At 40.1% G+C, this 25,205-nt stretch overlaps 1 protein-coding gene across 1 annotated transcript; it reads left to right on the top strand.

The window, feature by feature from the left end:
• The first annotated feature begins 1,175 nt into the window (after nucleotides 1–1,175).
• Nucleotides 1,176–23,662, top strand: si:rp71-17i16.5 (phosphatidylinositol 4,5-bisphosphate 3-kinase catalytic subunit gamma isoform). Its single transcript, XM_019350206.2, has 12 exons — nucleotides 1,176–1,701; nucleotides 3,285–4,501; nucleotides 5,689–6,295; nucleotides 7,071–7,136; nucleotides 9,357–9,582; nucleotides 11,141–11,235; nucleotides 11,852–11,995; nucleotides 12,385–12,475; nucleotides 15,840–15,970; nucleotides 16,082–16,193; nucleotides 16,394–16,551; nucleotides 20,643–23,662. The coding sequence occupies exons 1-12, from the start codon at nucleotides 1,486–1,488 to the stop codon at nucleotides 20,898–20,900; spliced, it is 3,321 nt and encodes a 1,106-aa protein (XP_019205751.1). The 5' UTR covers nucleotides 1,176–1,485; the 3' UTR covers nucleotides 20,901–23,662.
• Nucleotides 23,663–25,205: the final 1,543 nt, after the last annotated feature.

The raw sequence follows: 25,205 nt of genomic DNA, 5'->3' as shown, positions 1-25,205 counted from the left end.
AGATACATGACAAGATTGTGTCACACTGGGGATGGAGTGGAAATCAAAATAGGGATACATTTGTTGGTGCAGTCTCTTGGAAAATAAGGGAGTAGCTGAAAGTACCTTTAGATGTGCTAAATTTCCTAAAAGGGCAAACTAATTTGACTGTCATAGCATTTCTGTAATAAAGCACTAAGAATAAAATGAAGTCCTTTTCCTTCTGGTTGGAGTGTCCAATAACACATAATAACTAAATGTTCATTATTCAGCTCCAAATCAACCCCTCTGAGATGTTCTTTCTTCCATGAAACTACTTTTAGTGGTTCAGTAAGCAGTATTCAAACCCTCCATAAGGGAAGTGCTGAACTGAAGGTACAAGTAAGTCATATGACACCCATGGGCGTCACACTAGTTGTTGAGCCTGTCTTTTTCTTCCTCCTGGCGAGAAAATTACTTCAGCTGCCTGGCAGTCTGTGGCCCAGTTCCAGTCCAGCCTCTACACCCTCCCTCTTCTTGAGTCATGTTTGTGGCTGAATGGATTCCCAATGAAAAGCTAGCACAAAAAGTCGGGGAAAACTTTGGCCCTTCAGGCAGAAATGGGATCTTGTAACTGTGTCTATAAATTATTAGAAAACTTGATTATAAAGGTAATTATTTTTCCTGAAAAAAATACTGCACTTCGTCTACATCCTATTCTTATTCTTGGTTTTTAATATTGGCCTCCACAACAATAACAAAAATAACCAAACAACTATCGAACACTTTTCAGGAAACTCTTACCAATTTCATTGTTTTTACTGATTTGTATCTACAAAGGCTTTGAATTTGCTCCGTACTGCACACAAAACAATAGCATGGTTTGATGGAGTGTAGTTCAGCAAATGCTAGGAGTAAGAGTCAAATAAAAGGTAAACAACTTTTAAAAATACTGACTGACACCTTTCAGTCAGTTAACCAGTAAACCAACCAGCTGTTTGATTGTTTTAACAGATAACTTTACGTAACACATTCCTCTGGACTTCACAGAACAGAAAGCTAAACAACCCAAACAGGTTTGGTGTATTACTGTAAAACACAGTAATTCTGCCCAGTTTTGACCTGTTTAATTTGTGATTAAATTGCAGAAGTTGACATTTCCCTCTTAAACAGTATTAGTCCAGGAGTGTTTACTGTAGCATGTTGTCCATACTTAGTTGTGAAAATGTCAGAATAGCTATTGTACTTTGTTACTGAAGTACAAAAAAGAATAAGGAAGTTATCTATGTTACATTGTCAGTAAATGTTCTGGTATTAATAATAACATCACTGGTGTTTGACAACTGAAGTATAAAAGAATGAGGAAGTCTCTGAGCAGTCACAAAAAAGGAACACACACTGTCACATTGTCAGATAAGCAGAGTTGCGTGCACTCCACCAGAGGACCAAAACAAATCAGCACCTGCCTTTGTATGAGTTTTTTTTAAGTCTGAGTTTTGTTAAAGCTTTGCTCTCTTTAAAGTCCCAATGGATGCTGCTGTGAATCGGCCAACCCGTCCACACTCTTTAGACAGTGTAAGAAGACTGTCTACCCAAGGCTGCTCTGAGAACACCCTGAAGTTTATTTGTGAGTTTAAGCCTGGTGACGAGGATCAAGATATCAGCATGGGCTGCGAGCCGATATCAGTCACCCTCCCTGCACAGTGCAGTGTCTACCAATTGAGGCTACGCATCTGTATGGAGGTACGTAAACCTGCACTGAGTGGTCTGGTCTATTGTGCAAAGGATGTTTTCCTTTTATTCTCATAGACTGTGTTGGATGTAGTTCTGGGTCTATAAAGTGAAATCGATAGTGAAGTTCCTAAAAATGAGTTTCTTTATAATGGAAGTTGGTGCTCTGGGGTGGGTGCAGTGCAGACTGGTCTGTTCGCAAAAGAAATTCAAATTTAGAGAAGTTAATAAATGTGAGGTTAATGCTCACCTTAGTAAACATTTTCCTATTGAGCTTTTGGTTGGCTAGTACAGCACGAAGAACATTATGGTCTCACTGAGGGTACAATAAACAACAAAGCAGAGCATGATTGAAGATGTAGCAAATTCATTACAGTCAATAATGTGCCCATAATCAAGTCCATCCCTTGTTTGGGGTGGCTGCAGAGTGGGTCATCAACTAAAGTTGGTGGTTGAATACTCGGCTGCTTCAGTCTCCATGCCAAATATCCTCAGGCAAGGAGACTGGATCCAAGTTGCACTCTGATGCACCCACTGAATTTGTGTGAATGTTAGATAGAAAGCTCTTATGGAGGAAAAAAACATTTTAAAAAGTTTATAAGTGAATCAGTCAAGTTGTCTAAAGCATGCAGGTAAACAAGTGATATATAAGAAACAGTCCATTTACCTTTGTGGTTGAATCAGGAAATACGTTAAATATAAAAATCTGCCAAATGAAATATCTGTAGCTCTGTGCTATAGTGACCCTTTGTGAAAAAGGAAGCAGCTAAAAGAAGTTTCTACGTTGCTTTATTGCCAAACCATATATGGGAACTATCAACTGATTTAGCTGGCTTCTAAAATATTATGTATTTTAAGCTAAAAGGCAAATGTTAGCTAATATGCTTGCTCATATGACATGGTATTGCATAGTCCCACTAGCAGCTATTTACAGTATAGCTGTTAGTGTGGCTCATGCTTAAGCATTTACAGTACTGTTAAAAAACTTAAGCCATGCCTCATTCTTTAAGGAAAATGTGAAATAGGTACAGTGATTCACTGAAATGCACAAATATAAATGGAAATAGACTAAATAAGGCAGTATATAAGTTTGTACAACGCTATAGTCTTTTTCATTTCTGTTACATAGTCTTCAGTAGTTCTCCAGGTTTCTCCAGATTTGGATATTAGCTTCCCTTTGTTCCGTTATCTGTTGAGATGATCCCACGCTGCTTCTATAATGTTGAGGTCTAGACTTTGGGAGGTCAATCCATGACTGATAGTGTTCCGTAATGTTTTCCTATCCAGGTATGTGAAAAAAACAAACAGAAAAATTTTACAAAAATTTCAGAAACCCTGGTGAAAACAAATTATAAGGAAGCATTTATTTTTTCCAAGATGCCACCACAGTAGGCAGCTTATTACTCAGCTCCCAGCTTGAGGTAACGCACAAATTCCCCCCGTGGGATCAATAAAGTCTTATCTCATCTTATTGCTCTTTGGAGCAAAATATAATGAAATGATGGGGAGATCACTTGCGCAACACTATATTCAAACTACATTAATCAAAAATTGTATGTATTTATTTTTTCATGTATATGACTCTATGCCTTCAGGCGCAGGAGCAAAACTGCCACCCAGACCCTTTTGCAATATTGGACCCCGAGAAATACAGCCTGCTCTATGCCAGGGGTGGCGACTGGTATGAAGCCTACGATGACTGTCAGGTTATCAGGACATTAGACATTCCATGGTCACGTAATGACCCTCATTGCCTATCAGCACACATAATAGTAAAACCGCCTGTGGCAGTTGATCCAGAGGAGAACGAGAAACAACAGCAGTGCCTGACTTATCTGATCGGACATGACCTGGAGAAAGAAGCATCTGATAGACTTGGTGAGCTCACCTTCACCCGTCGGAAACTCGCATCTGCTAGGAAACAAGAGCTGAAGAAACGGGATGACAAGTTGTATGCCACAGAGCCTTGGGTAACGCATACCGCCTTACCAGAAGAACTACAAGAATGGCGGAACAGAGACTTTCCTGTCACCTTTCACTACATAAGCAGGATCAGCTTCAGCATAAAGGCTGAACTCAACACAACACCAGAACTTCTTCTTAAAGTTTTTGAAAGGGTGATGAATGACCGAGGGCTTAAATATGATAGCCCTGATAGTCTCGTGTTGAAAGTTGCAGGCAGGGAGGAGTTTTTAACTGGAGACTACGCCCTGAACGATTTCCTCTGGGTGCGACAGTGCTTGAAAACCAACCAAGAGCTCCACCTCTTTGTTGTCCCAGTGTCGCAGCTTCCCTCGGAGGCTGTCAAATTTGTGGACTGGCCACTTGTTGATGGTTTTAGTGGCCAGTTCAGTTCCCACAATGATCTCAGCCTTAAAGGGAAGGATTTGGATGACATCTTCATGATATCCTTGTGGGACTGCAACAGAAATTTCAGAGTCAAATTGCTTGGATTTGATATCCCACAACTTCCAAGCAAATGTCCTCAGTCTGTTTATGTTGAAGCATCTATACTCCATGGTAACAAGGTCCTCTCTTCAGTGTCCTCCATTCCCAAGCCCTTTTCAGATGAAGTGCTGTGGAATGAGTGGCTGGACTTTGATGTTCTCCTTAGGGATCTGCCACGTGGAGCTAAGCTGGGTCTCACTATTAACGAAAGTCCTAGTGACATGTCTGCAGCAACAAGGGACCAAAGGCAGGCACTGAGCAAAGAGGCAAAAGTGTCATCGCCTTCAACCAACAAAACAATAGACTTGCTGAAAGGGAGAGGAAAAGTGCTCTACTTTGTCAACCTACTCCTCATAGATCACAGGTGCGGATTTTTTGTTTTTATTAAGGCAAAATATCTTTATTAACAACGTAAGAGAAAAACCTACATGAGCAAATAGTTATAACACTATCATTTAAAAGTCTCCTTTCTCCTCTGTAAACATGAGTCATGGTTAGTTTGTAATGTTAGCCAGTAGTTAATTAATTCTACCAGTAATATCCAAAATTTTATATCATGGTTCACAACAAATCTGAGTAACAATGACAAACATTTCCAAAGATAATACAAACAAAAAGTTGCATTCTTGGATGTTTTTGTCATTTCTGTGCCCAGTTTTTGCACATACTCATTTTCCAACATTTGACATTTTCCAACATTTGACATTTTCCAACATTTGACATTTTCCGACATTTGGTGTACTACACAACGGGCCAACCGGATATCACAGCAAAGCGTGTAATAGACACTCCGGTCCACCATATGCATTTCACGCTTTTCAGTACCAGCAGGGGGAGCTAATATATTTAAAGCCATAAGGTCGCTAGTGACCAAGGGATATACGATTAAGCGATTAAGCTAGGTGGCTAATATAAATATAATAAATGTGTTAGTAATATTTGTGTAAACACTTTCCTGTGATTTTTTTTATATTGGCTTGAAATAAAATATCTCCCTCTGTTGTTACTGAAGCGTACTGCAACTTCTGCATTCGTGTACATTTCATGCTTTTGACAGGCAAAGCATCAAATGACACGGTGGACCGGCGTGTCTATTACACGTTTTGCCGTGATATTTTCAGGCACAGTTTACTATTTTAATGTGCTAAATAGCATGTTAGTTTGGAATTATAACAAGTGTGAAATTTCAGAGTTGGCCAGATTTCATCCTTTCACAGTATGACTAGAGTTACAAATCTAATCAGTTCTAATCAGCTACAAAATGATGATAACATTTGTTGATAACAGATGCATATACTTGTGTGTATGCATGTGTCGTCAACCTTAGTGTCAACATTGGTTTTGAAATCTCTATTTATTATTCATTTATATATTAATTTTTGTTTTATCTTTATTTATTACATATGTGTAATTATTATTACTCAGTCTGACGTCTCAGTTTGTGCTCTTATATTGTTCATTTGAGAGAACGTCAAATCATTTCTTGCAGTACTGTAAAACTAACTATTATTTACATGGTGTTTCAACACGGGACACCACCCATCCCTGCAGGTCTGTTCTGAGCCAGGGGCCCTACACACTGCACATGTGGTCACACCCTGGCCTGGATGATGAGGCCATCACCTACCAAGCAGACAAGCTGTCAACTGCTACTAACCCAGACATAGCTGACTCCATGGCTATCAGCTTCCTTTTAGACCGCTACAGCTTCCCCGTGGTTGTCCCAAATACTTTTACTAACTCTGAATGTTCCGACTCCAGAGAACGAGAGACTCATAAATCTCATGTCCCCCCACCCTTGCCTATCAAAAGATATTCTTTGCCAGCAAACCCACTGACTGATAATGTAACTCTCAAATCCCCAACTACAGCCATCAACACCAAAAAGCCATGCCTCAGAAGGTTTCGGGAGGAGAGTGTCCGCTATGCCTCCAGTCTACCCCAGTACTTGCGTAATGTTGACTGGATGAACCGCAATTCGGTTGAAGATATCCACTGGCTACTGGGATACTGGCAACCTGAGGAACTGGATGTAACAGTGGCATTGGAGCTACTAAGCATGGATTTTGCAGACGAGTTTGTCAGGAGACTGGCAGTGAAGAGACTGGAGAGCCTGTCTAATGATGATGTGCTGAAGTATTTGCTTCAGCTCGTGCAGGTATGTGTTTATATGAAAATAGATAAACAGATTCATTCATATTGCCTGACGCGCAAAACGTCACCCGAAATAATTAAACTACTATAAGCGACCTGTTTGGTTTGCAAAGTGAATCTGTCTTTATTCCACTCCCCATTCTATTGAACACCAGGACTGTATGTGTTGCTTTTTTTATTACAATTACAATTCATAAAACAAATCATGATTAATGCAAATCTAAACTGTAAGCAAAATTGAAACAAATTTAGACTGTAAGCCCAACAAGGGACAATTGTTGAAAATTAGCAGTAGCTATAAACCTATGTGCGGTACATCAGTCTCATGTCTTGCACTTGAACTATGTTAAACTGCACTGTCCCTTTTAAATAAATAAATAAAAAAAAAAAAGATTTCCCTGAAGCCACAGACTTGTTTCAAAATGTTCTCTTCGAGTCTGTGTGGAATGCATCACCAATGCAATGACATTTAACAGATTTTACTGGTTACATTAGACATCATCCACTTATCCATTTCTTCTCTGACAGCTTTCATTTTGCTTCATGTTTTATTTTCCCTTTGACCCTTACTCCAAGATGCTTCCATTCATTTCCACATTTCTGTTCTGTTCTAACATTCACCTTTTGTCTAAGTCAGTGTAAATATATCCAGTAGAATGTGAACACATTTAAGCATTTTAACCACCCCCCATCCCACTATTTAAGGATATTTGTAAAATCACTTAAAATGACTATTAAAGTGTGACAATGAGTTTTTCCTTCACCTTTAACTCTTACAGATCCTAAAAGTGGAACCTTACCATGATAGTTTCCTTGCTCGGTACCTCATCCAAAGAGCTCTGCGGGTGAGTCATGAAGCATCCACTGTTACTGCAGTGTACTGACATGTACAAGGGTGTCAGCAGAATATTTTTGCCAGACAAAATTATTTTTTTCATCTTTTTCTAATGAAGAGAGACAAAATAAAACCCACTTAAAGAAAATAAATCAACACTTGCAGTGGTGGCTGGTGGTGAGAATGGGTGGGTGGACTAACAAATACAATTCATAGACAGCACTGTAGCAATCGCAGCATCACATCCCTGGTTCCAAGTTACAGCCACATGTTGTCATAGTAACAGTAACAAAGACTATAGAAAAATACCCAGAATGAGCTAAGGCTAAAAAATGTACTCTCTTACACTCACACCTTCTTACTAGATATTTTTGTAGTAGGGATGGGTTTAAAAAAAATCAACTTCCCAATTCAAATCAATTTTAAATAATCCGATATTGATTCCTTAAATCCTTAAACTACATTTTTCAAATAGAAATGTATTTTGCTGTGTATGAGACTTGCAAGAGGCTGACAAGAGAAAGCCATGCAAGAGTTAAGTGACCTGGCGCCACAAGCCTAAAGGCAGATGTTTGGCAGCTGTATTTGGATTCAATAACTGTGAAGACAAGCGAAGAGCTGGACAAAAGCAAAGCCGTATGGAAGGCGTGCAAAATGGAGGTGAAATACTGTGGAAAATACCACAAATCTCAGTAATAAATAAAAAGTTGAATAAAAGTTGCAATATTGTAACTACTTTAGGATCTGTTGTTAATTTGGAAATTAATATATTTAATTTACAAAGTTTAAAGGGTTCTTTCAACAGTACATAGATAGATGAGATAAATGAACATAATTATAATATTTCTGACTGAGTCAAAGTAGAATTGAATCAGGACCTTGTGAATCAGAATGGAATCAGCTCTATTCTGTACACATCAGCATGTCATTTTTTCATTGCTCAGTGATGCCAGAAAAATCAATTCAAGCTCTGTGGGATGCACTCCAGAGTACGAGGCGGTATTCACAGCAAAAATAATGGTCATTATAGAAGAGCAACAGGCAACAGGAAGAAAGTGTGCTACAGTCATTTAAGGAGAGAGAGAGAGAGAGAGAGAAAGAGAGAGAGAGAGAGAGAGATGTCGGGCGCACCTATTTTAAAGAGAAGCTCGCATCATCGACCTCTCTGAGCCGGAAACATATTAATCAATGGTGTTAACCATCAATCAGTGGTGATTTTTAGATCCTTGTCAGATGACCTCTTATTCTATGCTGATGTCACGGGGATCTATTTGTGTTAATTTCAATGTTTCAGAAACAGTGCTCTGAAGTTTTTTTTTCAGTCAGCATCTGCAAAAATGACATTGCAGACTTTAACCCTGGAAATTCCACACTGCTGTCCAACACCATCATCTCACCTTTTTGGTTGTCTCTGCGTATCACTGGGAAATGTTTCCTTGGGAGAACTTTACTCAAACAGCAGAATTTTCTATTACTGTGTGCCAGTCTACAGTAACAAACAGTTTTTGACTCTCTAGAATCTGCACAAGAATCCTGATGTTTTGTGGTCAAATCCGATTTTATAATTATATTACACAAAAGCACTAAAGTAGCTCCCAATTATGATCACAGGTTATCAAATCAAATCAAATCACATCAAATCACTTTTATTGTCACATCACATTACTGGTACACTAGTACAAAAAGCTTGCGACAAGCTTAATCATGGATCTGATTTTCTTTCTTTCTTTTTATTTATCTGTTGTTGTATTTTCATTCACAATAGTCATCAAAAGGTCAGGTTTTTGTGTGAATAAAAATAACACCTTTCATTTAAAAGTTTTTCTTCTTTCTTTTTTTTGGGGGGGCCTGTCCCGTTTGGCTCTTTTGCCATCAGAATTATTGTCTAAAGGCGAAGAAAGATGCCCAACGGATTTACTTTGCCAAATGGAGCATCCCAGCCTTGCCGTAATGGTCTATTTGATTCACCTTTTATTGTTTATTTTATTTTATTTTCACTTGCTAAATACGGGACCGACTTGACTGGGGAAAAGAAAGGGGAGAAAGAAAGAGGGAAAGAAAAACAGCGGGGAAGAGGGACGGGGATAAAGGGCAGTTTTTCTTTTTTCGGGTGAGTTTAATCAAGGTTTCAGTCTGCTGGAACATTAATGAATGTTTTTACACCAGTAAGATGTCGACTGCGACCAGATCTGTTTCACACTCTCTGACTCACTCACATCTTTCACTGCAGAGCAAAAGAATCGGACACTTCTTCTTCTGGTACGTCCGCAGTGAGGTAGCAGGGTGCCCGTATTTCCGACAGCGCATGGCTGTGATTCTGGAGGCCTACCTGCTGGGCTGTGGTCAGGCCATGCTCGACAGCTTCACCCAGCAAGTCCAGGCGGTGGAGGCACTGCAGGATGTCGCTGTCATCATTAAAAACCTGTACCCTGACAAGACCAACCTTGATTCTACAAGTAGGGAGCATAATTTTTCTGAATTAATATATCACAATAAAATTTTTAAAAAGCTCAAAGTATTTAATTTAGTTTTATTTCACTGGTTTTACTGAATGTTTTACCATGCTGCAGCACCTCTATCGGATTCAGGTCAGGACTTTGACTAGGCCACTCTAAAGTCTTCATTTTGTTTCCTCTTAAGCCATTCAGAGGTGGACTTGCTGGTGTGTTTTGGATCATTGTCCTGCTGCAGAGCCCAAGTGCACTTCAGCTTGTTTTTGTTTCAGAATGTTTAGTAGACACACAGAATTCACAGTTTCATTTACCACAGCAAGTCTTCCGAGTCCTGAAGCAGCAAAACAGCCCCCGAGCATCACACTACCACCACCATATATTACTGTTGGTGTGATGTTCTTTTCTGGAATGCTGTGCGACTTTTATGCCAGGTGTAATGTAATTAACAAAACCTGATCAATTTTTAAAAGAGTGAAAATGCATTTTAAAGAGCTTAAAATAGAGTTCATATAAAGAGTCATAAAAATATTCAGAATCAATTAAAGTCAGCAAGGATGCAGATTTACCTGTTTTGTGTTGGTTTGTTTGTTGTTTTTTAATCAAAAAACAGCCACTCTTCTCATCCTTGAATCAGAATTACTTTGGAACACAGGTTTAAGTTAGAAATTTAAAATGGACCCATTATACTTTATTTTCTGTTATATAATACTCTCATAATTCAGGTTTTAAATGTAAGCTCCACAGGCTTCTCAGTACAAGTCCTTGAGCCTCTACATCTGAATGCAAGCTGAAATACTTTCCTTGTTTTTATGTTCTTGCATGGTGCATGACAAAAGCATTTCTTTTTGGGAAGGCCATTTTTAAGATGGACCTATTAAACTTCCCTCTATTTTTACCTCTGCCAAGGACTTTATGTTTGTGCTAGCATTTTGGTGCACCCATGTCATTCTGTCTGTAAACACAATACAACTCCTCTCTAGCTCTGGTGATGTCATGTAGGTGCATTTAAAAAACCAAAAAAACCAGAAAACAAATAAAATGAAATTCATTAAAAGCAATTGCCTTCATGCTAAACACAGCCCAGAGAGTGAGCTACCTTGGCAGAGGTTTGCCCTCTCTGAGTGCTTCTTGTTAATTATGGTCATGTCTTTTTATGTTCTTGCATGTTATTGTTTCCAAGTTACTACATTATTATTCATCTACCAGCTCTAGAAGGTTAGCAAAGCTTTGCATGTAACTTTTAATGTACTTTGGAAAAGCTTCTTCCAGCTGACCTCGTGTTAAGTTTCGTTTTAATATACATGAAGAAATCCCATCCGCGTATGGCTAAGTATGGCTCGGTTCCTGTATGTAGATGAAGTAGTGCTGCACACCTGGTGTTCATCAGCTGATGAATAACATAAGCTCTATCCCTACCTAGGCTTTGAGAAAGACAGCACTGAAATGCATTAGATGTTTTTATAGCAACTTTTCAGAAGCCAATGACTCTGATCCCCAAAAGCAGCTGTTTGTTTCCCTGTTAAACCACTTCATTAAATTATGTCTGTTGATCTTGTTGTAGCTCCCCTCCGGCTTCAGGAACTTCTTAGAGACAGTAACCTGCCAAATGAATTCTTGCTGCCCTTTGACCCTCGTATTAAATGTGGAAGGATCCTGGTAAGCGTTGCTGGCTTTCTATCTCAATTTCTATATATACGCATTATTCATAAACAATGCAAGAGGTTGACCTTTTCATCAAAAGGGCAACCTCTTTGTGATGATGTTTCAGGTTAAGAACTGGACATAGATATATGTGCACGTTACTTGGAAGGACGAGAATGTGACAGACACAACTATACGTTGTATGATGATAACACAAAGCTGGTAGCAAAAAATCCCAGGAATCAGACCTCAAGGTCCACTTTTAGGATCAAGTTTGAGAAAATTTAGGATAGTCAGGCTTATAGTTTTGTACATAGTTGAGGAAATGTTATCATTTTCTAAAGTACAGTTACTACAGTAGGCCATTGTGAATTCCTCCTTGGCTTGTTTTTGTTTTTTGCATCAAATTTACTGTCTGCTTCATATATTTCAAGTATAATTACTTACTTGAACTTTTCTCCAACATAAATTTGTTACTTATTCTGTTTTTCCTGATTACAATAAGTACACCACAGTAAAGTAGGGATATGTAATCTTTTGTTGTTGTTGTTGATTAAATCAAAAAGGCTTCGGTGAAGAAAAAAAACCCCCACAAAAACAAATCGGTCTGCTTTACTTCTCTCTGATGTAGCTCGATAAATGCAAAGTAATGGCCTCAAAGAAGAAGCCTCTGTGGCTGGAGTTCTCTCCCATGCCATCGCCTACCTCCGCCACACCTGTTGGAATAATCTTCAAAGAGGGGGATGACCTCAGACAGGATATGCTGGTCATTCAGGTCAGATTGATCTTTTGTTGCTTTCATTACTTGAATTCTCTTCCTCAAATAAGAATACTTATTTTTTTTGTGAATATATTTCCTACATGCTTGGAAAAAGGTGAATATACAGTACTTCATACCTATCTGACCAAACCCTATATTTAAAATTCATATAAATAACTACAGGTCTTTCTCTGCACTGCTCCTTTATTTGTCCCTCAGGGCTCAATTCCTGGACCAGTTCAGTTTTTCATTATTTGTGTTGCTCCTAGGTTATATACTTAACAGGTTTGGTATGCCTAAAATACACCACTTTACTTTCTGCTAACCCTAAAAAACCTCAACAGTCTATCGTAGTTTTACATCAGGTTGAAAAGACACATGAATGTTTGCATATTTCTGTTTAGGCACTGGTGCTGATGGACTCCATCTGGAAGGAGAAATCCCTGGACCTCAATCTTGTTCCATATGGCTGCATCTCCACTGGACACAACATAGGTATCAACATCAGTGTGCTTTAATAGTGTCCACAGTTGGTACTGGATGGCCCCTTTTACTAGTGGTTGCTGAAGTTATACTTAATATAATTTACTAATCAGTTAATAGCTTGTTTACAGAGTCAGCAAAAGTACACACATTCTGTACTTAAGTAGAAGTACAGATGTTGGTGATAAAAAAAAATACTCCAGTAAAAGCTGAATTACTGATTTAACACCTTTACTCAAGTAAAAGTGAAAGAGTACAGGCTCTGAAATGTATCTGCTATATTATTGTAATCTAAAAATAATATTAGTACATGAAGATAAAAATGTTATTCAAATCTAAACTCTACTTCTTCATCATCATCTCAATCTGTTATTTAGGACACAAGCAGTGAAAGAGGAAAAAAATTAATTGGGGCTGATCTGTTGTAGTGGCTCAGCGTGGGGAAAATACTGACAGCCCACAATGATTTCTAATGTCAGCTCCAGTCGATTTTCTTAGTGGACAAGCTGTGATCAGCTGACATGCAGATCACAGCTCTAAGGTTACTCATAATGAATACGTTGCCCTAACTTCATCATCTTGCATAAGCTTCACTTAAGGCAACTGAGAACTATGTAGAACTAATTAGATTTTACAGTTTACAACGACTGAATTCAGTGACTGAATCTAAGCATCATCAGTTTATTTGTAAATGAATGTCTGCTACACTTGATGTAACCCAAGATCCACAGTGGCTGACCACCACAGCCACTGTGTTTCAGTCCAACACAGTACTTTACTGTGAATTCACCACATTAATGCAAGGTAACCTGTTTATCCTGCACAAAACTACCCAGACTTCTCATGCAACATTTCAATAACACAAATTTACTATACTTAGTTTGTTTTGCAGGACGTTTCACAAAATTAGAATACATAAATTATCAAAACACATCACATATAAATCCAATATGTGACTAAAATTATGACATCACAAGTAAGCATTAAATTTGCAGTTTAACATTTGTCACTGAGCAGTTCTTACAGCTTACATCTTTTTCCATGAGTGAAGTTAGCTCTCAATGTTTTCTCTTCCTGGAAATACAGTAGCTGAAGCAACAAACTGTTTGTACATTTGTTGAGCTGATAGAAACATTGTAGCAACTTCATGTGTTGTAGAAACAGTTCCCCCTTCTGTAGCCAGCTAGATGCTGACTACAACATAAAGACACCAGCACTTGTTCCGTCCCACTTAACTCCCGAATGTAAACGCTATAAATGATACCGCTGAACCTAAAGTAACGAGCCTGTTCTGAAAATGTAAGGAGTAGAAAGTACAGATATTTGTTTAAAAATGTAAGCAGTAAAAAAAAAAACTGTCAGAAAAATAACCAGAAGAGAACAGAATAAAGGGTATTCTGTTCTCTTCTGGTGTTCTATTGTCACTGTGCATGCACAGTGAAATTGTAGGTGCTCCACACCAAATGCGCAAGAATAAAATATAAATAGTCAACTTCAATTCAATTTTATTTATACAGCACCAAATCGCAACAACAGGTGCCTCAAGGCGCTTCATATTGTAAGGTAGACCCTACAATAATACATACAGAGAAAAACCCAACAATCATATTACCCCCTATGAGCAAGCACTTTGGCAACAGTAGACGGTTGAAATAAATAGCAAACAGGAGACATATATACAATCAAGAGAAATATTTACAAAAAAAGAGAAAATCACACATTGGAGAACAAAATAATTGCAAAGTGGTCGGAGGTAGTGCAAAGAAAAGACTTGGTCCAATAGAGTCCGTGTGTGAGTGGCCTGAGTGATGAGGGTTACTCAGACCGTGGTGAGGTGGGTGGGTAGGGGTGGGCTGTGGGGAGACAGCGTTTGTTAACAGTCTGAATGGCCCAGGGGAAGAAGCTGTAGGTGAGTCTGGAGGTGTGGGACCTGATTGACCTGAGGCCCCGACCAGAGGGCAGTGCGTTAAACTAGTGGTGGGCGGGGTGCAAGGGGTCACCTGTGATGGTCCTATTTTTCCTTAGACGGGAGGATCTGGTGATGGTCTCCAGGAGTGGCAGAGGGCAGCCAATGAGTTTTTTGGGCGGTGTTAATTACCCTCTGCACAGCCTTCCTGTTCTCAATAGTCTCCCCTGCGTAACAAACACCCAGGCAGCAGGAGAGCATGCTCTCCACTGAGGAGCAGTAGAAGGCCAGCAGCAGCTTCTGGTCCAGGTTATTCTTCTTTAGGACACAGAGGAAGTGCAGCCACTGCTGAGCCTTCTTTACCAGGGTGTTGCTGTTGTTGGTCCCGGTGAGATCAGCAGAGATGTGGGTGCCAGAAACCTGAAGGTGGAGACAGATTCCACCTTTTCTCCATTTAAAATAAGAGGGAGTGGATCTGTCTCCCCAAGTCCATCATCTCCATCAGAGACAGTGGTGTCACTGACAATGACGTTGGTTGTGTTGGTTGGTGTACAGAGCGTACAGTAGGGGGCTGAGAACGCAGCCCAGCAAGGATCCGGAGCTGAGTGAGAGTCGGGGGAAGAGGTGAGGGCTGAGTCGGACAGAAGGGAGGTGCAGGGGAGGGGTTATCTCAAAAGTGCAGATGCCTCACAATTGTACTTACAGTACAATAATGAAGTATTTGTACTATGTTGTTTCCCACCTCTGGTTTGTAAACTACCTATTTAAATAATTTGGCTGGCTAGTTATGAAGTTATTATAAAAAAAGATCCTAATTGCACTTACTGTACATGTTTAAGTAGTAGAGTAGTAGGCAGATACTGTGTTGGTTTAAATTCAAAGACAGTTAAAAGTCCTGGTACAAAGAGTCAAGATGAGCATGTCCTCAGTCACCATCTTGTTGGTGTTTGAGCCATGGGTGGATTTCACTGTGAAACTATAAACCGAACAGAAAACAATCTAAACCTTAGAGTTTCCTAAATGTACAAATTGGACTCGTTCTTTTATTATATTTGACCTGAAATAAGTGACTGAGCCCATAAATTCATCATGAAAGTGTTTACGAAAGGCAGGACCTAGGACATTTTTATAAGACTTTTCACAACCACAGCTATCACCCAAAATTTTTATTTATACATGTTGTTATGAGGTTTTCTGTATAGTATTTTATAAATTTACCAATTTAACCTATGACCAGTTTACTATGATAAATTATGTAACATGCCTGCTTATTGGACTGTGGGAGGAAAGAAAAGCACCCACCCACATGGCAGAGGATCAACATGCAATCACTGCACCCGCACAGTGCCATGTTTTTTGCAACAGTGTTTTGTAAGAGGTTTTTTTTTTCCTGGAATTAGGTTTCTGTGTTTGAAGTTTAAAACACATGTTTAAAGGTGAAGGACAAAATGAAAATGTCCTTGTCATCAGGTATGATTGAGATTGTGAGGAATGCAACAACGATCGCTGCGGTCCAGAGGAGCCAAGGAGGAGCAACTGGAGCCTTCAAAAACAATGCCCTGTTTGAGTGGCTCAAGTCCAAGTGTCCACTCCAGGAAATTGTGAGTAAATCAAAAGCAATTACAGGTCCTTTCTATTGTTTCCCTCAGTAATTAGAAAAAGAAAAAAAAACGACTAAAACATTAAACTGTTGGGATTTCATTTGACTGCAGCACTTCAAGAACGTGGAGAGATTTGTGAATTCCTGTGCTGGTTACTGTGTGGCCACATATGTACTGGGTATAGGCGATCGACACAATGACAACATCATGATCACAGAAGACGGTAAGCAGCACAAATCACAGAAAACACCTTACTGGGTACTGTTATCACATGTTATTTACTGATTTGTTATTATCCTCGTATGATATGACAAATGCTTTTTGTCCTCTAAAACAAGCCGCATGATGAAAATGAATTCATGAATTAATGAATGAACAAATTAACTGATAATTAGAAAAAACTGAATTAATCTTGCCTCTCAGGGAACTTGTTTCACATTGACTTCGGACACATCCTGGGTAACAGGAAGCACTTTCTTGGCGTGAAAAGGGAGCGAGCACCTTTTGTCCTCACACCTGACTTCCTGTATGTCATGGGCAGGGTTGATGGTCGCAACAGCCTCTACTTTCAGCACTTTAGGGTAAGATGGCTTTATTATTTGTCCAGCTTTGCATGAAAATGTTTTAACAGATCCCATAAATAGTCAGCTTCTCTGTGGATTTCAACCTTTTACCTTAGCAATTCGCTGTGGCACTCAGGATCAAGATGTTAGTTCTCTTAGTTCTTTTGTCCATAAACAGCTGTCCAAGGTAAGCGTAGAAGGAAAAGTTCGGAGAAATTCTTCATCTATCCATGCATCCAGCCATAGAATAGAATAGAATAGAATAGAATTCAACTTTATTGTCATTGCACATGTCACAGGTACAGGGCAACGAAATGCAGTTTGCATCCATCCAGAAGTGCTTTAGCCATGATATAGATATATTACAATATATATAAGCAATAATATAGATATGTAAGTATATTACAGAAATGGGTCTATTATGGTATGTTATAATGTACACGGTATGAAGTATGTTATGAATATGCTATAACTATAAGTATGTACAGGCTGTAGTGAGTACAAGCTATGTACAGGCTATGAACAGGATATAAATATGAAAAACTATACAGAAATATGAGATATACAGTTATACAGAAATGTAAACTATGCAAGTTATGAACAGTTGTAGGATTAAAAATTATCGTATGTACAGAATGATTATTTACACAGAACTATACAGTAGTGCAGTTAAGATAAGTGAGATATGTGGATAATTTCTACAGAGGCTATATAAAGTGCTAGTGGTTGTGAGTGGTGGTTCAGTCCATGTTATTATTGTGTGTTTGAGGGTACAGTTGTCCATTGTGTGTGTGTGTGTAGGTGGTTGTGGGTGTGTGTATGTTCAGTCCATGAGTTTAATGTGGGTCAGATGTCAGGAGGCAGAGTTCAGGAGTCTGACAGCTGTGGGGAAGAAGCTGTTCCGGTACCTGGTGGTCTTAGTCCGGAGGCTCCTGTAGCGCCTCCCAGAGGGCAGGAGGGTGAAGAGTCTATGTGATGGGTGACTGGGGTCTTTGATGATTTTCCCAGCCCTTTTCAGACACCGCTTCCTGTAGATGTCCTTTATGGCAGGAAGTGGTGCTCCGGCGATGCGTTGGGCAGTTTTCACGACCCTCTGCAACGCCTTCCGGTCCGAGGCAGAGCAGTTCCCGTACCAGACTGTTATACAGTTGGTCAGGATGCTCTCGATGGTGCAGCGATAGAAGTTCACCAGGATGTCTGAGGACAGGTGGTTCTTCCTCAGAGTCCTCAAGAAGAAGAGGCGCTGGTGAGCCTTCTTGACCAGCTTGGAGCAGTTGGTTGTCCAGGTGAGATCCTCGGAGATGTGGACTCCCAGGAACTTGAAGCTGCTCACACGCTCCACAGCCGTCCCCTTAATGTGGATGGGTGGATGTGGGTCAGCATTCCTCCTGTAGTCCACGATGAGCTCCTTAGTCTTCTTGGTGTTAAGCAGCAGGTTGTTTGTGTCGCACCACTCAGCCAGACGATCCACCTCCTCCCTGTAGGCGGTCTCATCGTTGTCACTGATGAGGCCAATCACCGTGGTGTCATCTGCAAACTTAATGATGGTGTTGGAACCATCAGCAGGTCTGCAGTCGTGGGTGAAGAGGGAGTAGAGGAAAGGGCTCATCACACAGCCTTGTGGTACACCGGTGTTCATTGTGATTGTAGATGAGCAGCGGTTGTCCAGCCGGACATGTTGGGGGCGGTTGGTCAGGAAGTCCAGTAACCATTTGCAGATGAGGGAACTGATGCCCAAGTCTGTCAGTTTCCTGATGAGTTGTGAGGGGTGGATTGTATTGAACGCTGAACTGAAGTCTATAAACAGCATTCTGGCGTAGGTGTTGTTGTTGTCCAGGTGTGAGAGGACAGAGTGCAGTGCGATGGAGACTGCATCCTCTGTGCTCCTGTTCTGGCGGTATGCGAATTGGTGGGGGTCCAGGGTGGGGGGGAGACAGGATTTGAAGTGTGCTAGGACCAGCTGCTCTAAGCACATGGGGGTGAGTGCTACTGGGCGGTAGTCATTGAGGCTAGATGGGTTGGAGTTTTTGGGTATCGGGACGATGGAGGTGGATTTGAAGCAGGCCAGTACCACAGCATGGGCCAAGGACAGGTTGAATATGTCTGTGAGCACTCCTGCAAGCTCCATCCATACATCCATACATCCATCCATCCATCCATCCATCCATCCATACATCCATACATCCATCCATACATCCATACATCCATACATCCATCCATACATCCATCCATACATCCATACATCCATCCATCCATCCATACATCCATACATCCATCCATACATCCATACATACATACATATTCTTCCGCTTATCCGGGGCCGTGTCACAGGGGCAGCAGCCCAAGCAGAGAAGCCCAGACCTCCCTCTCCCCAGCCACCTCCTCCAGCTTATCCGGGGGATCAGCAAGGCGTTCCCAGGCCAGCCAAGAGATATAATCTCTCCGGCGTGTCCTGGGTCTGCCCTCCTGGTTCTCCTCTCCTCCTGGTGGGACATGCCCGGAACACCTCACCCCGGAGGCGCCCAGGAGGCATCCTTGTCAGATGCCCAAACCACCTCAGCTGGCTCCTTTCGATGTCAAGGAGCAGCGGTTCTACTCTGAGCCCCTCCCGGATGGCTGAACTTCTCACCCTATCTCTCAGGGAGAGGCCAGCCACCCTTCAGAGGAAGCCCATTTCTGCCGCTTGTATCCGCAGTCTCGTTCTTTCGGTCACTACCCACAACTCGTGACCATAGGTGAGGTTAGGGACATAGATCAACCGGTAAATTGAGAGCTTTGCTTTTACACTCAGCTCTCTCTTCAACACAACAGACCGGTGCATTATCTGCATCACTGCAGCCGCAGTGATATATCCGTGTGTCGATCGCCCGCTCCCGTCTCCCATCACTCGTGAACAACACCCCAAGATAGTTACACCCTTCTACTTGGAGCAAGAACTCGTCCCTGACCTGGAGTGGGCACTCCACCCTTTTCCAGCTGAGGACCATGGCCTCAGATTTGGAGGTTCTGATTCTCATTCCCACCGCTTCACACTCGGGTTACGAACCATTCCAAAGCGAGCTGGAGGTCATCACCCAATGAATCCCACAGAACTACATCATCTGCAAAAAACAGAGATGAGATTCTGAGACCACCTAGGTGAAAGCCTTCCGCCACTCGGCTACACCTAGAAATCCTGTCCGTAAAAATTACGAACAGAATCGGTGACAAAGAGCAGCCCTGATGGAGCCCATCACCCCCTAGGAATGAGTCCATCTTATTGCCGGCTATGCAGACTGCCCCTTGGCATTTTGGCAAATTGGTCCTGGGTGAGGGACCAGACAAAGAGCGATTCAGAAGACCCCTATGAGAAGACCATCGAGGGAACAGTTCACCCTGCCCGGGATAGGGTTACCGGGGCCCGCCCTGGAGCCAGGCCCGGGGAGGCTGCCCGAGGGGGAGCGCCTGGGCTCACCCCAAAAGAGGGACATGGGCCCATCTTCCTGCAGGCCCACCACCTGCGGGCCCACCACCCACAGGAGGTGCCGTAGGGGTCGAGTGCATAGTGAGCTGGGCAGCGGCCAGAACCGGAGGTGTCCTAATACCAAGACAGGACCAAGAAATTGTCATTTCCTAGTATAATTCAAACTTCATTCAGTTTTTTTCCATGATGAAAGCAAGCAGTCGTGGCCCAACTCCAATAAAATAGGCCTAAATAATGGGACAAAATTCTGATGTGTGTTCCTCTCTCTTAAAAGAATGCTTTTCATGAACCCAAGAAGCTCTGTTTTGATTTCATCTCAGTACAAAAATATAATTCTGACTTCTGGCTTGTCCATGCAGTCTTTATGAAAGTGCAGGCAGGCTGCAGTGTTCTAATTTAAAAGCAGAGGCTTTGTCCTTGCTGACCTGTCATGGCCAAAATTATTAAGACTTTTGATTCATGCCAATTGAGTTTATTCCAGATATTTTCTGAAGTACACACACACACTAATTAAAAGCAGCCTGATTCTTATTTTGGAAACCACTTTTAGAATTATAGAAAAAATCTCAACTTCAGCTGTCCTTATTGTTTTATCTTTGCTTTTCTTTTTTATTCTATCTTTTCTTGCCTCCAACACCCACATTAGGACACCTGCACAGAAGCATACCTCTCCCTGCGCTCCCACTCTCGTCTGTTGGTGACTCTTTTCTCCCTCATGCTGCTCACGGGCATCCCAGAGCTGAGTGCTGCAGAGGATATGCGCTACTTGCGGGTGGCGCTCCAGGAGGAGCAGAATGAGGCAGATGCCAGGGAGCACTTTCTCCAACAAATCTCTGAGTGTGAGAAGCTGGGCTGGACTGTGCAGGCCAACTTCTGGATCCACATGATGGGAGGCATCAAGTAGACTAACACATTCTGCTCTGCCTTAAAAATAAGTGAACATTTTTCTGTGGAAGCTTTTTAGTTTTACAGAAGGTGTATTTTTTATATTTATGTAATATCACTGACCCTTGGGCTGTTTTTACAGGAAGTAAGGGGGTGGAAAACTGTTGTGCATAAACAATGTACATCTGTCATAATTACAGTGCAAATACTTAGAATCTGCTGTTGATTGTAAATTGTAACATCTGTAGAAGGGTTATAATTCTCATATAATACTCAAATAAAAACTAGGCTCTAAAAAAGAAAAACTGAAAGCATATGGTGTACTTAGAAATATGACCACCAATAAAATAAAAATACAGTTTAGTTTTAGTCTATGTCAGTTTGGTAGACATGTTTATTGAGACTAGAGACAAACTGATTTTTAAAACCCGTACCAATACCATTAGTTTCTGATTTATAAACCCAATATATTGGCAGATTTTTTTTTTTTCATGCAAACAAACCGCAAACAGATTTCCCTAACATTTGTTATGTGGATTTATATATGACGCTTTACTGTAATGATAATGCAGTTAAAAATTAATCTTGTTTTAATGTCATAACAAGTCATGGATTACTTGTTTACTCTTGTTTTTTTCTCTTTTGATTTGTGGTGTACCAAACACATGTTGCCAAGGAAAGTTTCACAAGGCGAACTGATAGGCAAACTATGCAACATCAGCACTCATAACATAGCTGAAGCGCCAGTGATTATAAATGCTGATGTCAATATTGGCAAATAGCTAATCAATATCAGCCAGGCTCTAGTTGAGACTTTACATGTTTGTGAGTCATAGAGTGGTGTGTTTGTATTGTAATCTGTATTCTGACAAAAAGTTTGTGATGTGATGTAGTGGCGCTCATGCTGTACATGCCCCTTCCCTCCCCTTCCCTACTTTGATTGCCTTTGTGTTAATATTCCATCTTTTTCTCCAAGTCCTTTGTCAGTCTGTCTGTCTTCACATTCTTGTGTTGTCCTAGATTCCTGTTCTGTTTGTACCAACCTTTTGATGTTACTTTTAAACTTTTGTCACAATAAAAAAATTAAGAATAAACTTCTGAAAACTAACAACTTTGTAATGATTACGTGGACTTCTATTACCCTTTGAAAGACAAAACTCTGTCTTCTCTGTAATACTCATTTTTGAGGTTGAATGCATCATTGGTTGACTGAGAGCATTGTAGTTGTCAAACCAGATGAAGACTAAGATATTGCAATTTGCATATCAACTATACTTGCTGTATCAAGAGCCCACAACAATGTAAGCAGTGGTAAATTCCAGTCCACAGACTGTCCAGTGGGATGATGGGACTGGCAGTTGTCAGGCATTAACAACTGTTTAGTTGTTATAGTTTTATATATTTTAATATTGATATTTATAATATTTTAATATTGATCAGATCTCTGAATGGAGGAGCAGGTCACTGTAGTTGTTCCCAACTGAGATATATGTGGGTATGAATAAATGATAAGTTAGATTACTTTTCTACAGTCTGAATTGTTTGGTAACATTTGATGTATTCGTATGTGTTGCTTTTATCATAATTTATGCATTCTGCCTTTGCATGTAACTATATTCTACTTATATCTATACTGCATTTGTTCTCTATTCTGTTCATCCTTTAGTAAAGACTCTTTTTACTTTTTCTCTTTTTCATCTAATGTTTTTTCTTTGCTTCTCACATTGTTGTAGTTTTTTTTAGCTGATACATAAACAAATGTAATAGCTGCAAAGATAGTCCTTGATATTAACTATATGGCTATATTTAATATAACTATATTTCTTAATCTTTCTCTTTTCATCTCACATGGAGTAGTGGGCTGGGCTTCACCATCACGTCTGCTTTCACTTCAAATCATCAGTCTTGCAGTATTTAAGATCGGCTAATGCTTCTACACCTTTCCAGATTATTATAGTGTAGTGTTGAATTTCCTGTGACTGCTGGCTGAAATAATGTCTTTGGCTTCTTCATCACAAGACTTGCCTCTAAATTTAAGCTGGTCACCTGCTAGGGAAGAAAACTATACATAGCACTGCTCACTTGCATGGCTGCTCTTAACTGCTCCATTTACTTCTGGATTCCTCCAGATGGCTGCACAATAAGTAGCATCCTCACTCTCCTTGACAGTTGTTTTCAAAACTCTTCTGCCACATGCTTTCACTAACTCATTTTGGATATAAGAGGTCGGATTATTATTTGGGCCTGTTTTTTTGTGCTCACAGCAGGGGATCACAATTGGACAGGATGCACAGTGTGCTGAGAAAAATTACCAGTATGGACTCATCTGAGTCTATTGCTGTGCAGTGCTAGTTTTCTCTTCAAGAGAATCTATTTTTCTCTGTTTGTATCTGCTTTGTAACTGACTTCAATCACAGACTGCTGCAAATGTTTCCATTTTAAGCAGCAACCTCTGCGTGCCTTATTCCTCTCATGGCTCGGAAATTTTTATTATTTATTACACACTTCACATCAGACATTTTGTACCCTGCTGACTATTCAGTACACTGAGGTTATTTCAGCTTCCCTTTGTAAGTTTTTTCTCAACTTTCATACGCCTGTATTGCTCCTGTATTGTGTTCTCTGCACCTGTTCCATTTTTGCACTGATCATCACCTGCATTCAATCTGTTTAGCACTTTTTATTTGTATTTAAGTGTATTGAAGTATTTAAGTATGTCTCACGCAAAGTACAGCAGCAATTTCCTAATGTTGTAAATCTGCTCAACATTTGGTAATAAAACTCATTCTGATTCTGATGAAGCTGTTCTTCAGTTGTCCCTCCACATGCACACCTCGGTGTGACCTACACATGGCCCTGACTCTGTAGCATGCAATGATGCACTTGATAATATATCTGTAATTGCACTAAAATAGCGTCATGACTGAGACCATCCAGTCTCTAATACATAATGTGTGCTGAAAGAAATGCCACAACTTGGGAATAAAGTATTATTATGAAAAAGTATCACTCAGGAATCAAATCTCACACTTTGTTTTTTGTTTCGTCTCTATTTCTGTTCCTCGTTAACAATGGTTTACCATGTTTTGGGCTAATAACACACTTACAGAGCTGTGATTTTATTTTTTTAAGTAAGCAAGCTAGAAAATTCAGTGGAAGATGAGACTAAGAACTTGTATGCATTTATATGTAGTAAAAAAAAGTACATATTATATTGTGAAGGAGGTAAAACAAATGAAGACTTCAATAAAAGGAAAAAAGAAGTCTTAAGTCAGACACCTGATACTTCTGGAACCAATAAGGTTTTGGTGCCTTCAGGCTGGACACTTTGAACATGGAAGGATAATCTAAGTGTGAATTCAAGGAGTTTACAGCTTGGCTGTTTTTGGTGTTTTTTTGGTCTTCATTAAGAACGAAAAACAGAACTTATCTACATGGTCAGATAAAGAAAACCACGGGCAGATTCGAGCAATTACTTTAACTGAAAAGCTTCTTTGAATCCTTGAATCCTTAATGACTACAATTAGAGCTCAAGAGGGTGAAGTTATTTCCTCAGAGGAAAGAAAATCTAATAAAATGTAACATTCTTTAACTCCCAATATTTCTGTCTCTCTCACACACATACATGTAGTGAATAATGCAGTCCACATCTACTCTGTCTGGAATGATAGACTTTTATGTTTTATTTAGGTCATATTGTGTGTTTAATAGCCCTTGAGGAAAAGTGAATCAATGACATAAGTGCTCAAAAATATGGGTTCAAAACCACAGATAAAATACAGGGAGTGCAGAATTATTAGGCAACTTGTATTTTTGAGGAATAATCTTATTATTGAACAACAACCATGTTCTCAATGAACCCAAACAACTCATTAATATCAAAGCTGAATGTTTTTGGAAGTAGTTTTTAGTTTGTTTTTAGTTTTAGCTATTTTAGGGGGATATCTGTGTGTGCAGGTGGCTATTACTGTGCATAATTATTAGGCAACTTAACAAAAAACAAATATATACCCATTTCAATTATTTATTTTTACCAGTGAAACCAATATAACATCTCCACATTCACAAATATACATTTCTGACATTCAAAAACAAAACAAAAACAAATCAGCGACCAATATAGCCACCTTTCTTTGCAAGGACACTCAAAAGCCTGCCATCCATGGATTCTGTCAGTGTTTTGATCTGTTCACCATCAACATTGCGTGCAGCAGCAACCACAGCCTCCCAGACACTGTTCAGAGAGGTGTACTGTTTTCCCTCCTTGTAAATCTCACATTTGATGATGGACCACAGGTTCTCAATGGGGTTCAGATCAGGTGAA

The sequence above is a fragment of the Oreochromis niloticus genome, linkage group LG20, assembly GCF_001858045.2.
Source record: "Oreochromis niloticus isolate F11D_XX linkage group LG20, O_niloticus_UMD_NMBU, whole genome shotgun sequence".
Classification (NCBI taxonomy): domain Eukaryota; kingdom Metazoa; phylum Chordata; class Actinopteri; order Cichliformes; family Cichlidae; genus Oreochromis; species Oreochromis niloticus.
This window is presented reverse-complemented; position numbering and strand designations above follow the sequence as displayed.

What these genes read in the sequence shown, in the direction of transcription:
- si:rp71-17i16.5 (XM_019350206.2), top strand. Translation starts at nt 1,486, where the DNA reads ATGGATGCTGCTGTGAATCGGCCAACCCGTCCACACTCTTTAGACAGT. An exon ending in GGCTACGCATCTGTATGGAG is followed by an intron (nt 1,702 to 3,284) that starts GTACGTAAACCT and finishes CTATGCCTTCAG; the next exon opens with GCGCAGGAGCAAAACTGCCA. An exon ending in CATCATGATCACAGAAGACG is followed by an intron (nt 16,194 to 16,393) that starts GTAAGCAGCACA and finishes CTTGCCTCTCAG; the next exon opens with GGAACTTGTTTCACATTGAC.